The following is a 13,585-nucleotide window of genomic DNA, read 5'->3' as shown; positions in this document are numbered from 1 at the left end:
AATCTTTTATGCTTTGTCCCCCTCCCTATTTTTATATTATTTTTGTTTCCCTTCCCTGATGTTCATCTGTTTTGTCTCTTAAAGTCCTCCTATGAGTGAAGTCATATGATTTTTGTCTTTCTCTAAATGACTAATTTCACTTAGCATAATACCCTCCAGTTCCATCCACGTAGTTGCAAATGGCAAGATTTCATTCTTTTTGATTACCAAGTAATACTCCATTGTGTGTGTGTGTGTGTGTGTGTGTGTGTGTGTGTATACATACATACCACATCTTCTTTATCCATTCATCCATCTGGACATTTGCGCTCTTTCCATATTTTAGCTATTGTTGATAGTACTGCTATAAACATTGGGGTGCATGAGCCCCTTTGAAACAGCATCCCTGTATCCCTTGGATAGACATCTAGTAGTGCAATTGCTGGGTCGTAGGGTAGTTCTATTTTTAATTTTTTGAGGAACCTCCATACTGTTTTCCAGAGTGGCTGCACCAGTTTGCATTCCCTCCAGCAGTGCAAAAGAGATCCTCTTTCTCCACATCCTCATGCAGGCAGTCCATTGTAAGGGCACCTGTTCCATTTGTGGTCTACCAAACCACATTGGATCTCCCACATATAGACAATTACTGTTTTTGTTTTAAGCACTCTCTTCAGTTAAACTCTTTACTTTTTGGATTTATTTTTGTATTATTTCTTTAAAAAAAAAAATTTTTTTTTCTTAATGTTTTTATTTATTTTTGAGACAGAGAGAGAGACAGAGCATGAGCAGGGAAGGGGCAGAGAGAGAGGGAGACACAGAATCGGAAGCAGGCTCCAGGCTCTGAGCCATCAGCACAGAGCCCGATATGGGGCTCGAACTCACAGACTGTGAGATCATAACCTGAGCCGAAGTCGGACGCTCAACCGACTGAGCCACCCACGTGCCCTATTTTTGTATTATTTCAGATAAAGTCTAAAGAGTAGGATATAGATGAAGTATATATTAAATACAGATTTTCTTTATTTTAAAAGCCTGTCTTCTATTTATTTTTTTAGAGAGAGTGGGAGAGCACGAATGGGTGAGGGGGGCAGATGGGGAGATAGACTCTTAAACAGGTTCCACACTCAGGGGCCTCAATCCCATGACCCCAGGATCATGACCTGAGCCAAACTCAAGAGTCAGATGCTCAACCAGCTGAACCACCCAGTCTTTCCTAAAAGACTCTTTTAGAACACTTTTAGATTTACAGAAAAGTTGAGTGGAAAGTCCTGGGAGTTCCCTTAAGCCCCCTTAGAATACTCCCACCTTCCTGGTTTCCTGTTATTAACATCTTGCATTTTTGTGGTTCACTTACTGCAGTTGATGAGCCAATATCAATGCATTATTGTTAACTAAAGTTTACATTAAGGATCACTCTTTGTGTTGTACATATTATGGGTTTTGACAAATGTATAATGACATGTATCTACTGTTACAGTAGCGTATAGAGTAGTTTCACTGCCTTAGAAGTTCCCTGTGCGACTGCCTATTCATCCTTCCCCCTCTCTTCTCAAATCAAAGGATTTGAGGCAGCAAAGGATCACTCTGCTGTCTCCATAGGTTTGCCTTTTCCAGAATGGCATATGATTAGAATCTTATACTATGTAGCCTTTTCAGATTGGCTTCCTTTACTTAACATTTAAGGATTTAAGGTGCCTCCTTTTTTTTTTTTTTTTTTTGGTGGCTTGATAGCTCATTTCCTTTTATTGCTGAACAATATTCTGTAACCTGGATCGGAGCAATTTGTCTATCCATTCATGCACTGAAAAACAAAGGATTGCTTCCAGGCTTTGGCAATTGCAAATAAAACTGTAAACGTTCATGTACAGGTTTTTGTAAGTTTTTAACTCATTTGGGTGAATAACAAGGAATAATACAATTGCAGCATAAAATGGTAAGGGCTTGTTTAGTTTTGTAACAAACCACCAGATTGTTTTTTCCAAGGTGGCTGTACCATTTTGCATTCCCACCTTGTGTTCCCACTGGCAGTTAATGAGAGTTCCTGTTGCTCCGTCCATACATCCTTGCCAGCATTTGGTGTTGTCAGCGTTCTGCCTTTTAGCCATTCTAATAGGTGTGTAGGGGTGTCTTGTTATCTTAACTTGAAATTGCCTGAGGACATATGATGTTGAACCTCTTTTCACGTGCTAATGTACCATCTGTGTATCCTTTCTGGTGAGGTGATATGGAATATTTAAAAACCAAAATATAATTCTTTTCTTTTTTTTTATATATGAGTGAGAGTGCACATGCGTGTGCACACACATGCACATTGGAAAGGGGCAGAGGGAGGGAGGCAGAGAATCCTAAGAAGCCTCCATGCTCAGTACGGAGCCTGATGCGGGGCTCAATCCCATGACCCTGGGATCATGACCTAATCCAAATCAAGAGTCAGATGCTCAACCTACTGAGCCACCCAGGCGCCCCAATTCCTTTCTTTAAATAGTTAAATGTATCTCAGAAAAGTATAGCAAAAAGGAGATAATAAAAATTAATATGTAGCGTCACTTTTCAGAGGAAAAATTGCTGGTAACATTTTGATGTTTTTTTCTTTGTGCATATACGTCTTTCTCCGTGTGTGTGTGTATGCATGTGATAAACACACTGAAATAGTGGAATCATGATTTTTGTACGTTTCATGTGTACTTGTACACATTAACTTTTCCTAGGTCATTCTTCTATAGCAGTGGTCCTTGAATGTTAGGATTGTTTGAGGGAACCTTTAAAATTTGTGATGCTTATGCTACACCCCTGTACAGTGAAGTCCAAATCCCTGTAGATGGACTCAGAAACCAGATTTTTAAAATTTTTTAAAACTTTTATTTATTTTTTTAAATCTTTTTAACGTTTTGTTGATTTATTGATTGATTGATTGATTGATTTAAGAGGCAGAGTGTGAGCAGGGGAGAGGCAGAGAGAGAGAGGGAGGCACAGGATCCAAAGTAGGCTCACGGCTCTGAGCTGTCAGCACAGAGCCTGAGGCAGGGCTCGAACCCATGAATGCAAGATCATGACCTAAGCCGAAGTTGGACACTCAACTGACTGAGCCACCCAGGCACCCCTTTAAAACTTTTAATTTCAATGTATAGTGAAGATTGAGAACCACTGGTGTCAATATGTAAGAAAAAATATAATTCCTCAAAGATAACACAAAATATGTGATACCCCAAACAGCAACACAAAGATGTGTGGCGTGTGTGTGTGTGTGTGTGTGTGTGTGTGTGTGTGTGTGAGAGAGAGAGAGAGAGGGGGAGGTAATGATAGATGGATAGAGAGATATAAAGGAAATCAAGGGAATGGTTAACTACTGGATTAAGGATGTTTGTTAGTTTGGGATGAAGCAGGGGAATGGGTTGGTGGTTGGGGGGGACTGTAGTTAAATGTAGATTATTGTTAAGGCCCTAGTTTTTGTTTGAGTGGTGCTTTGTGGTGTTTATTATTAAAAAGAAATATTGAGTGAATAAATAAAAGTGGGCCATGGCATGGACCAATGATAAGAACTGAGGTCTGAGATTAAAGCAGTTCTTTGTGCCAGGGGCCCAATGAGGACAAGTATTAAAGAAAACGATTACATCCCTCTTATAAGTGTATCTAGTGAGGTTTGAATAACGGTGGTTTGATACCCAAAGTCATCCATTTAAAAAATGAACAGGCCATTCCTGAGTAGCCAGAGATTGTATCTACTTGTTTTTCTGAAATCATACATCCACTCTGCTCTCCTCACAGAGGCTTATCCTGTGCCATTTGTCAAAATAACAGATATATGATAAATTTTGGTGAATAATTATTCACTTTAAATGAGTCTTTTATTAGAAATTCCTATCTTAATAAGTGGAATGGGCTGATGTTACTTTGCCCTGATGAAAGGAGTTGTTGGGTTGTATTCCTCTGCCATCTCTCATGTTTTCAGCCCTTGAGCACTGTGCTGTAGTAAGATGGATCAGGGCGGACCTTGTTTTTATTTTTTGTTTTCTGTTTTGTAACGTGGGGTAGAGGTGATTGAGTAAAGGGACGCGGAAGTGGAGAACCCCTGCTGCAGGCATCTTCTCAGGCAGGTCAGCTTTAGCGACAAGTACATATGGAAGTTAAGGGTCTGGAAATTAATTCTTTTAAGACTGCCCGTGCCAGAGTAACCCCACAGGTATGTGTACTTTCACAATGTGCGTTCCAGGATTCAGAATGATCTTTGGGGAGAGGAAGCAAATGTGAGAATGCGTATAAATGTGTGTATGTATGTGTACACATACACAGACAACTGGCACACAGCATATTCACAAGTGTGGAATTCTTTTTTACATTGTTAGTCTGGTCCTTTAAAATCCTTTGCTTTATGTGATTGAAACATACATAAGTACCAATACGTATATAACCTTTATAAACAAATAAATACACATGTATTGGGCTATGTAGTCAGAATTTTTTTTAAGTTTATTTATTTTGAGAGAGAGCTAGCGAGCGAGCAGGGGAGAGGCAGAGCCAGAGGGCAAGAGAGAATTCCAGGCAGGCTCCATGCTGAGTGTGGAGCCCAACGGCGGTGGGGAGTGGGGGGGCTTGATCTCAGGAACTGTGAGATGATGTCCTGAGCCCGAATCAAGAGTCAGACGCTTAACCAACTGAACCATGCGGGCACCCCTGTGTAGTCAGAATTTAAGTTTATTTTGAAATAATTTCGGACTCAGGAAAGTGTTGCAAGAATAACACAGACAATTCTCATATTCTTCTACCTGGATTTCCCAAATGCTAGCGTTGTACCACATTTAGTTTCTCATTCTGTATTCATATTTTTCCCCCCCTGGACCAGTAAAGGGTACAGTGAAGTATTTACCCCTAAATACTTCAGGGTGTATTACTAAAATCCAGGATGTTCTATTATGTAACTGCAGTATAGTGGTCATAGTTAGGAAATTAACACTAATAACCTATAGATGGTGTTGTTCCCAAATATCATGTATTTCCCCTCATCTCTTTCTGGCCCAGTGTGTAACCTGACATCATGCGTTACATTCTAGTTAACCTGACTCTGGACTCTCCTCTGATCTGTAATATAATAGTTCCTCTGTCTTTCATGATCTTCCCATTTTACAGTACAGCTCCCTTATATATACTATATTGGAGTATGTGGTCTGATAGGTTTACTGATGCCATATGTGATAAAAATGCGAAGAGAATGAGAGAAACAAGAAAAAGCTGTTGGTTGCTTTGCAGAAGTTAAGGACTGACGGTAGTAAGTCAAACTGATTGCTCCGATTTTCATTTTCAAAACCAATACTGTTATCAGTGAGATGGGGGACGATGCAGATTGAATTTTATGGAAACATGAATATAGAAAGTCTTCTCTTCACTGATCAGATATGGAAGATAGAGCTGACTGAAGATAATGCCCTGTAGATCCCCTTCCTTGTATGGAAAGAGAAAAATACTGGGAGAGAGCAAAGCTAACAGCAAGTACCTTTCAAAAACATAATTTTTTTTTCCAGAAGAGTGGAAATGGTTTCTCAGGAGCTGGAAATGCAAAGAATTGGAAATAAACTCAGTATATACCTAATACCTATTTTGTGCTCCGAACTGCCCTAGGAAATGGGGCCAGGGATTGAAAGAACTGGGTGGGGGAACTTGATTTGAGGAGTTCGATTTAGATATTGATGTGTCTCTATCAAGTCTTCAGAGGGAATTGTTAAAGGGCACGGTTTTGATGGGAGGTTGAAAACTTGGTCTTTGACTCATCTGAACTTTTTAATTTAGTTTGCAAGTATAGATATTCTCTTTAAAGAGAACAGGTAGTTAGGATAATTGTCATGTTTTGTCCTCCATTTGCAAGTAGTTTCTCGCTGTCATGGATTTGTAACACTAATGTCTTAAATTACCACCCATATGGAGAATACATTATGGGTGGATATATATGCACATGTTATAGCACCTCTTCTCTGAAGAGCTGAAAACTTCACCCTGAATTTTAAAACTATACATTTTTACAGAAAAGGCGTGATGTCAGAGAAACCAGAAGCCTTTGAGTTTTGGATCCTGTGTTTTACTTCCAGCCCTGGTTGATCGTGCACCTTAGTTGTCCAATTGAAAAATGGGAAAGTGACAAATAAGCCTTTAAGTGTGAGGACAAGGGAACTGCCTTTGATTGGCCCTGAGATCCATTATTTAATGATACATTAAGGATATCAAAAGTAACAAATGGGAAAGAAGAAAAACTGAGGGGACAATTGGGAGGTACAGTAAGGAGAACACATTGCCGGTGGAGAATCATTCAGTAAATACAACGTTTAACCACATTAGCACCAAATGTCAGTTTTCTCTTTTCATTAACTCTGTAGCCCTTTGAAAAGGGGATGTGTATGGTAAATAGAATATGTAACAAAGGTATTCAATATTAATTGGGCGTTGTTGCAGCTTAGGTGTTGAAAACTGTGAGGCAAAAATGGTGGTTATACCTGATTTGCACAGTCTCTGGCTCATGCCTCTTAGTGGTGAGGCCAACGAATTTCAACCCTTCAGGGATTTCTAGCGGGAAGTGTGAATTTAGACTTCTTTTCATGTACTAGGATGTCAGAGGTGTCTGCATGAGGAGGCGGGCAAGGAATTTACAGGATCATTTTTGGAGGTTCCTATCTGTTATACAGACCTGGGAGCTTGGAGTTTGCAAGAGTATTATTTTTATCCTCATTTTATCTTCTGTGTTTCAAATATGAGATTTTTGAGAAATTGGGAAAAAAAGTATTAAGGCTTTGCAGCGCAGGGTATTTTGGTTGACTGCTTCTGAGTGTTTTTAAAAACTTGCACATAGCATCTGTGATCCGCTATATGAGAATTTACAGCATAGCACTTTATTTTTCCTGTCATGACTTTTGTGAGAAAATGTTTTCACTGTGCTTAGTGATTTGCAGAAGATTGCCCACATTGAGTTTTGTTTTGTTTTGTTTTGTTTATAACTGGTTAATGCTTTGTGAAGTGATACATTTGGACTTTGAGGATGGTGGTTTTCACAAGTGCTGAAGTCACTTTGTATCAAGAAGATACAGCCTATCCTTTCGTTGTTTCTTATTAACTGCTTCAGAGCCTTCCTGGATAGCTAAGCAAAGCATGTATCTCTCTGTAGTTGAACGGTGTTCGTGCCGAGCTTCCCGAAAGCAGAAACAGCAGTGAGCTCTCGGTGATGAAACCTGTTGGATTTCTGGAGGAAGCAGCGTAGTCTCTGGCTTGTTAACTAGCAATGATTCAGGTCTTGCAGATTGTAAAGGATCTGGTGACACCATCGAGGCAAAAAGCAGCCAAAGTCAAGGAAGGTAGGAACATCGTCAGAATGAACAATCGGAGCACGTAGAGGTTTTTTACAAATATCGACCTAAAAGAACAGCTATAAAAAAGGAGTTTTGAGTTATCACATATGCTTTTGCTCTTCTGATAGATTATGGTAACTGAGAAGGATCAGGTAATGGCATAATTGTTAACATGTCTTATTGTTACTGTTTTTAAATGACAAATTAGAAGCATATCATCTTAGGAAAAGGTATGAAGAGTAAGGAGAGGTTATGACATAGCTATTGCAACAGTTTTTTTCACACTGGAAAGATCCTCTTGTGTCATGTATTTTGGAGATAGCAGAATAATTTATATAATCCTCTTTTAGTTTTAAAATACAAATGTTCATGGCAGAAATCAGAAAGGAACAAGCTAGGATTCTGCCTGTACCAGGGCAGAATAACTAGATGGTTCCTATTTGTATGGCCAGCTGATCAATTAATAGTTACAAATGTGAATTCAGCAACTGAATGGTAGTTTTCTGTCCTTTTTCAGTGATTAATTACTTGTTTCTATTTGTGATTATATGCTTAATTAATGCTGTTTATATTTAAAATAGTCCTTTATAGTCTGTGTCAATTTCAGATATGTTGAAATACGTTTTCAGAATTTTTCTAAATTGCATCCCTGACTTGCAGATCTTAAAATGAACTAATGCAGATACACCTTTGAAGAAATATTCGTGTTTTTTGCTTTTTTAAACATTTGAAACCATAAATCTCCAAAATGACATTAAGGAATTGATTAAAAACATGTAAGTTTATAAACTTAGTTTATAATGCTGGCAATGTCATTAATTTAATCTGTGGTTTAAAATCAGTCAGGTGATAAAATTTGTATATCAGCTTTTCACATGTAAGATATCATACAGCATTTATTTTTGTATGATTTGAATAGCATAAATATATTTCAGATGATATAAAATATAGATTATTATGGATTTTTAAAAAACTTGTTCTGATCTCTATTTAAGTAAAGCTTATAAGATTCCTTAAATCCTGTGCAAAATTATCTAGAGTGGTGATACGAAATAGTATTGTGACACATAGTATATTCAGCCACATATAAAATAGTACAGCTGAAAGAAACCTTAGATTATCTTGTCTGTTCTCATTTTATGGAATAACATGGTATTTAAATGGGCAAAAATGCATGTCAAAAAGCAGAGAAACTATTGTTACTTACCTTTGAAAATGTGATAGTATTTAGGACACTTTACTCACCTCCTTTTTGCTACTTTATTTCCTCTTCTTTTTCTTCTGTAATAAGAAGGACTGAATTCCTATCTCTGGATGGCAGGATTCTAACTAAGAAAAAAATAAAAAGCTTACTGCTTTTGCTATTTCAGGAGAATATAAATTAGTTAATTTAATCTCAATCTGTTTGAAAATGTCAGATTCATACAGTTTAACCTTTACAGATGGGATTTTTTTATTGGAATGTTTCTGCTAGTTTATATGTTTTCAGTCACAATCATAATTACTTGGAATATACCCAGGGAAAAGAGTAGTAATATTTTTCTTGTTTTTTAAAATGCACACATGTCCACAGCCTAATCATATTTGACAGGAAATGCCATATGAATATAGAAAATATAGTACTAAGAGATTCTGTATACTAAAGTAGTAGAACAGCTTTTCTTCTTTGATTCTTATGATTTTCAGGCACAATTTTCTATGACCAGGAAAAACAGAGGCATGTTGTAGGCACATTGTTTTTCATAGACACTTCTTTTTTTCATACCTAATCTAATAGTGTTTTTAATCATGTAGCTAATATGTTTATTATTAGTTTTATCCTTTCTTAAAATATTATTACATTTTACCAATTTATAATATTGATAAACTGAGAAAAAGCTCTATAGATAAATATAAAACAATGACCTATAAAAAGAATTTTAAAACTCAGTTCTTTAAATATAACATGAATTTGGATGAATGTAGAGAGAGCCACATTCCAAAGTATTATATTCACATTAATTTTAGTAAATTGTATGGAAGAATTGATTTGTGAGGGGAAGTATCAAAGTTGGAGATGAAACCATTATGATAAGTGTTTTGAGAAATTGTCATAACTTAGTTTTCCTGGGTATGAAGCAGTAAGCAAACTTAATGTATCTTGTTATAGGTAGGACTCAAGGGTATGGTGAAGGATTATTTTGAGGAAGGAGGGAAATTGTGCAATATTCATAAATATTTTCTTTAAAATTTTCAAAATATCTGCCAAATCACTGCTTTGTCATTTAGTTGAAGTATTAATCAAGTATCCCAACCTACGTAGCACTTGGTGAAATTACTAAGAGTTCATGTTAATGCTTTGCGCGGAACTTAGAATTTTGCAGCGGTTAGCATTGTTAGAAAGGGAGAGAACTAGTGTTATTTGAAGTATGATTTTAGTGGATCTGTATTTTATATTTTAATAATGCAGTGGGGAGCTGATAGAAATGATTGACATTTGTAAGGTGGTCAAAATGAATAGGCATAGATGTTTTGTAATACACCCTCGGGCAAAATAAAGGAAGATTAAGCAAAGGATAATTGGTCTTTGGAAAAGTATCCTTGTCTTCTGGGAAAGAGGGTCAGATACACATGTATATGTTCATTTGTCCATTCATCATTCTCCCATTTATTTATACATAAAGCCCTTGTCAAGTGCCCACTATATGCCAGTCACTGTGTTAGTCACTGAGGATACAAAGATAAGATCCTTGCCAGTGTCTGGGATATAGTGGGCAATCAGCTATTTGTTGAATGAATGAATGAGTGAATGAATGAATGAATGAAAGAAAAGAAAGAAAATATACATTTGTCAAGGTAAACTAGTCTAAGAGTTAGAGCAATGTGATCTTGTAGACCAAGGAAAGGGATGGAATGAGTGATTTTATGCTAAATGGAAACACAAACTGTCACAGTTTTCCTCTCGAATATCCTGGTAAGCCTCCGTCTCTAGGGCCAAATTGATGAAGGAGGTTGGGGAGGCTCCACACTGTCGAGCAGACTGGAAGTAAAACTGTACAATCTGTTCACATGTACAGAAGGCACACGTGTAATCACTGTGGCTGTGTGTCACTGAGCAGCCTGGTTTTCTTCTTTAAAAGCTTCATGTTTATTTGGATAACAATATTTAAAAAATAGTACATGTTTCCCTATCTTGTTAAACAGAAGTCTGATAAATATAAATATGATTCAGGTTCTTTATTCAAAATATTTTTTGTAGGTTGCAAAACCTGATGACCATGTTTATTAAAATTATTCTTAAAGTAAGAGTAGATTTAGAGTGAGACCTTGAAAATCCCTCCTGTTAATAAAGCCTATGAGCTTTGGTATCTGTCCTAACCTTTTTATTCCCACTTTTAAGCCTTAACCTCTCTCCCCGAGATCATTAAAGTAGCTTCCTCATTTATTTTATTTGATAAACACTCACTGAACATTTGTGACTTCTTAGATGCAGAGTTTCTCAGGGAACACATATGCAGGTGGTAAGAGACAAAAGCTAATAATTACAATAGTATGATAGGTGTTGTAGTAGACAAGGTGTCATGGGAACCCCATGGGGAACTGGCCCCAGTGTGGTAATTAGGAGAGCAAAGGAATTAGACTCGTTGGCGAAGTGACAGATGCTTTCACTTGAGCTAGGTGTCAGAGGATGTATAAAAACCTAGCTGGCTGGGGGTGTGGGGGGAGAGCGTGTAAAAGCATCCTAAGCCAAATAAACAGTGGACGGGAGCCAGGTAGCCAAACATGAAGAGACCTACATACCGTGAGAAGAAGTTTAGAAACCTTTAGATGATAGTGGGAGAAGGTGAGAAGACTAGTCATGCGACATTCTGTCATTTAACTGTATTCCATCCTTCCGTTGCTCTCTGAGATCACTTTGTGAAACAGTCTGTCATGCAACCTCGATTGGGATTTAACCTGTGTTTCTAGTGGTATTACTAGATCTCTCTGTGTGCTGTCTGTGGAGGCTCAGCAGAGTGCTTTCTGTGTCTCAGACGTGCTGCCCCATCAGGATGGCAGGTCCTTCCTCTCATCAGGTCAGTCTCCAGGGAGCAGTGCCAGCCCTCCAGGGAGCATTCCCTAACTTTCTCCTCTCAGCCTTCGAGGGCAGAATTAGGCATTCCTTTGTATGTCCTCAGCAGTTTACTTTTGCCTGTTACTATGCCTTTAATATTCTGTATATTATGGTTATATTTGTTAAATTGGTCAATAAATGTTAACTGAAATAGTTGGCTCTTGAATAATGTGGGGGTTAAGGGTGCCAATCCCCACACAGTTTAAAATCCACGTATAACTTGACTCCCCCAAACTTTACTAACAACCTACTGTTGAGTGGAAGCCTAACTGATAATATAAACTGTCGATTGAGACATATTTTGTGTGTCATGTGTATTATATTCTGTGTTCTTACACTAAAGCTAGAGAAAAGAAAATGTTGTTAAGAAAATCATAAGGGAGAGAAAATACATTTACAGGATAGCACTGTATCGACACTGTAAGTGTATGTCATCAGTTTACAAGATGAATAGTCTGTCAGTACCATTATCAGTATTGTCTTACATGATACAAAACATTGTAGCTGTCAAATTTCTTACTAACACTAGACATCAAAAATGAAAAGGTAATGTGAAAAAGAAATTCATACCGGGTCTCATGATTCAGGCATTGATAATGAGAAAGCAGCAATAAGATTGCCTTACGGTAGCCTAGTGTAATCAATTCGATGGCTTCACGGGAGCCTAGCCTGTATACTAATGAATAAATCATATAAAATTTTTATGCTATACAGTGTCACAGTCATATTCATGATAGCATATAGGAAACACTGTTACACTTTTTTTGTTTGTTTGTTTTGTTTTAGAAAAGACACTTACTTTTGATGATAGGCTGATACAAAGCTCCTCCAAGCATAATGTACGGTGGTGTAATTCTTTGAAAGCGAAGTTATAAACAGTAAGAAAACTAACACATTATTGATTTTATATTAAATGCCACTCACCTTATGCTTATCTGAGGATAGGCTATCTGCTTCCATGTAGGTCTTGCACAGGACGTTCTCCATGACAAATACTTAAGTGACACTGATGACGCAAAAGCATCTGCTACAGTTCATGCCTACAGTTGTTAGATGTTTGCACAAAGACACACATGTACGCAGCCAACATGTATTAACTGTGTGGCATGATGATTGTTTACTGTTTATTAAGTGGAAATGGGATCCTCATCCTTGTTGTCTTCACGTTGCCTAGGCTGCAGAGGAGGAGGAAGCGGGGGTGGTGGCGCCTTCTCAGGGGCAGCGGACGTGGAGGAGGAGGAAGGAGAGGCAGGTGAGGCGGGCACAGTAGGTGAAACTCTATGGAAATACATCATGGTTTCTGTCTGACTCTTTTGCTTTTTCATTTTTCCAAAAACATTCCCATACTTTACCAATCCTTCTTCCACCATTTGCTTTAGTTTCAGTGCCTGTACCGTAGAAGGGTCCATGTTGTTAAAGAAGTCAGAAGCAGTTTTGAATGATGGCACCCCTTCCGCCAGATTATCTGATTTCAATTTGTTTTCTGGCTCTGCTGCTTCTGTGTCTTCCTCATCGTCCGGCACTGGTTCGGAAGCGTTCATTTCCATCAGGTCATCTGTTAACTCCTCTCGTGTGGTATCTGTTATCTCTTGAATTTCTCTAAGATCCATATCTTGAAACCCTTCAAGCCCCGCCCCCCCCCCCCCCCCCCCCATCTTTTCTTTGCCATATCCACAATCTCTTTCCTGGTTTCCTTGGTTGGCTGTGTTGTAAATCCTATGAAGTCAGGCATAACATCTGGACACACTTTTCCCCAGCAGGAGTTTATCGTTTTGGCCTTGATGGCTTTCATGACTTTTTCCGTAACAACATGGCATCTTTAGTAGTGTAATATTTTCAGACTTTCAGAATGTTCTCACTGGCAGAGTTCTCTTCTGTAACGTTAACAATCCTTTCTGTAGAGTGCCAAGTAATGAGCCTTAAAGGTCCTTATGTCCCCAATCCGAAGGCTGAATTAGAGACGTTGTATTTTGGGGCATGTGGGCCACTTTGACGCCTTCAATGTTGAACTCATGGGGCTCTGTGGCCAGGGACACTGTCCAATATCAAAACAACTTTGAAAAGTAGTCTCATACTGGCAAGATACTTCTTGACTTCAGGGACAAAACATTGATGGAGCCGATCCAAGAAAAGGGTCCTGGTTGTCCAGGCCTTCTTGTTGTACAACCAAAAGGCTGACAGCTGGTGT

The 13,585-nt window shown here is 38.2% G+C and overlaps 1 protein-coding gene and 1 long non-coding RNA gene across 3 annotated transcripts in view; one reads left to right on the top strand and one right to left on the bottom strand.

The window, feature by feature from the left end:
* USP6NL (USP6 N-terminal like) overlaps nt 1–13,585 on the top strand; it is a 180,403-nt gene that overhangs the window by 37,440 nt on the left and 129,378 nt on the right. The window contains exon 1 of one of the 2 annotated variants that reach the window (XM_060659330.3): nt 4,874–7,310. The exons of the other annotated variant lie outside the window; for it this stretch is intronic. Coding sequence (XP_060515313.1) covers nt 7,238–7,310 — 73 coding nt within the window. The 5' untranslated portion in view covers nt 4,874–7,237. Of the gene's footprint in view, nt 1–4,873; nt 7,311–13,585 lie in introns of those variants that run through there. 2 annotated transcript variants of the gene reach the window in all.
* On the bottom strand, nt 7,290–13,015 carry LOC132695097 (uncharacterized). The gene is made up of 3 exons (XR_009617720.3): nt 12,322–13,015; nt 8,550–8,633; nt 7,290–7,381 (listed from the first exon to the last, which is right to left on the bottom strand). It is a non-coding gene; the product is annotated as an uncharacterized LOC132695097 (long non-coding RNA).

This window comes from Panthera onca, chromosome B4 (assembly GCF_046562875.1).
Source record: "Panthera onca isolate mPanOnc1 chromosome B4, mPanOnc1 haplotype 2, whole genome shotgun sequence".
NCBI classification, from domain to species: Eukaryota; Metazoa; Chordata; class Mammalia; order Carnivora; family Felidae; genus Panthera; species Panthera onca.
Note: the sequence above shows the minus strand (reverse complement) of the source record. Positions and strands in the feature narration are given on the sequence as shown.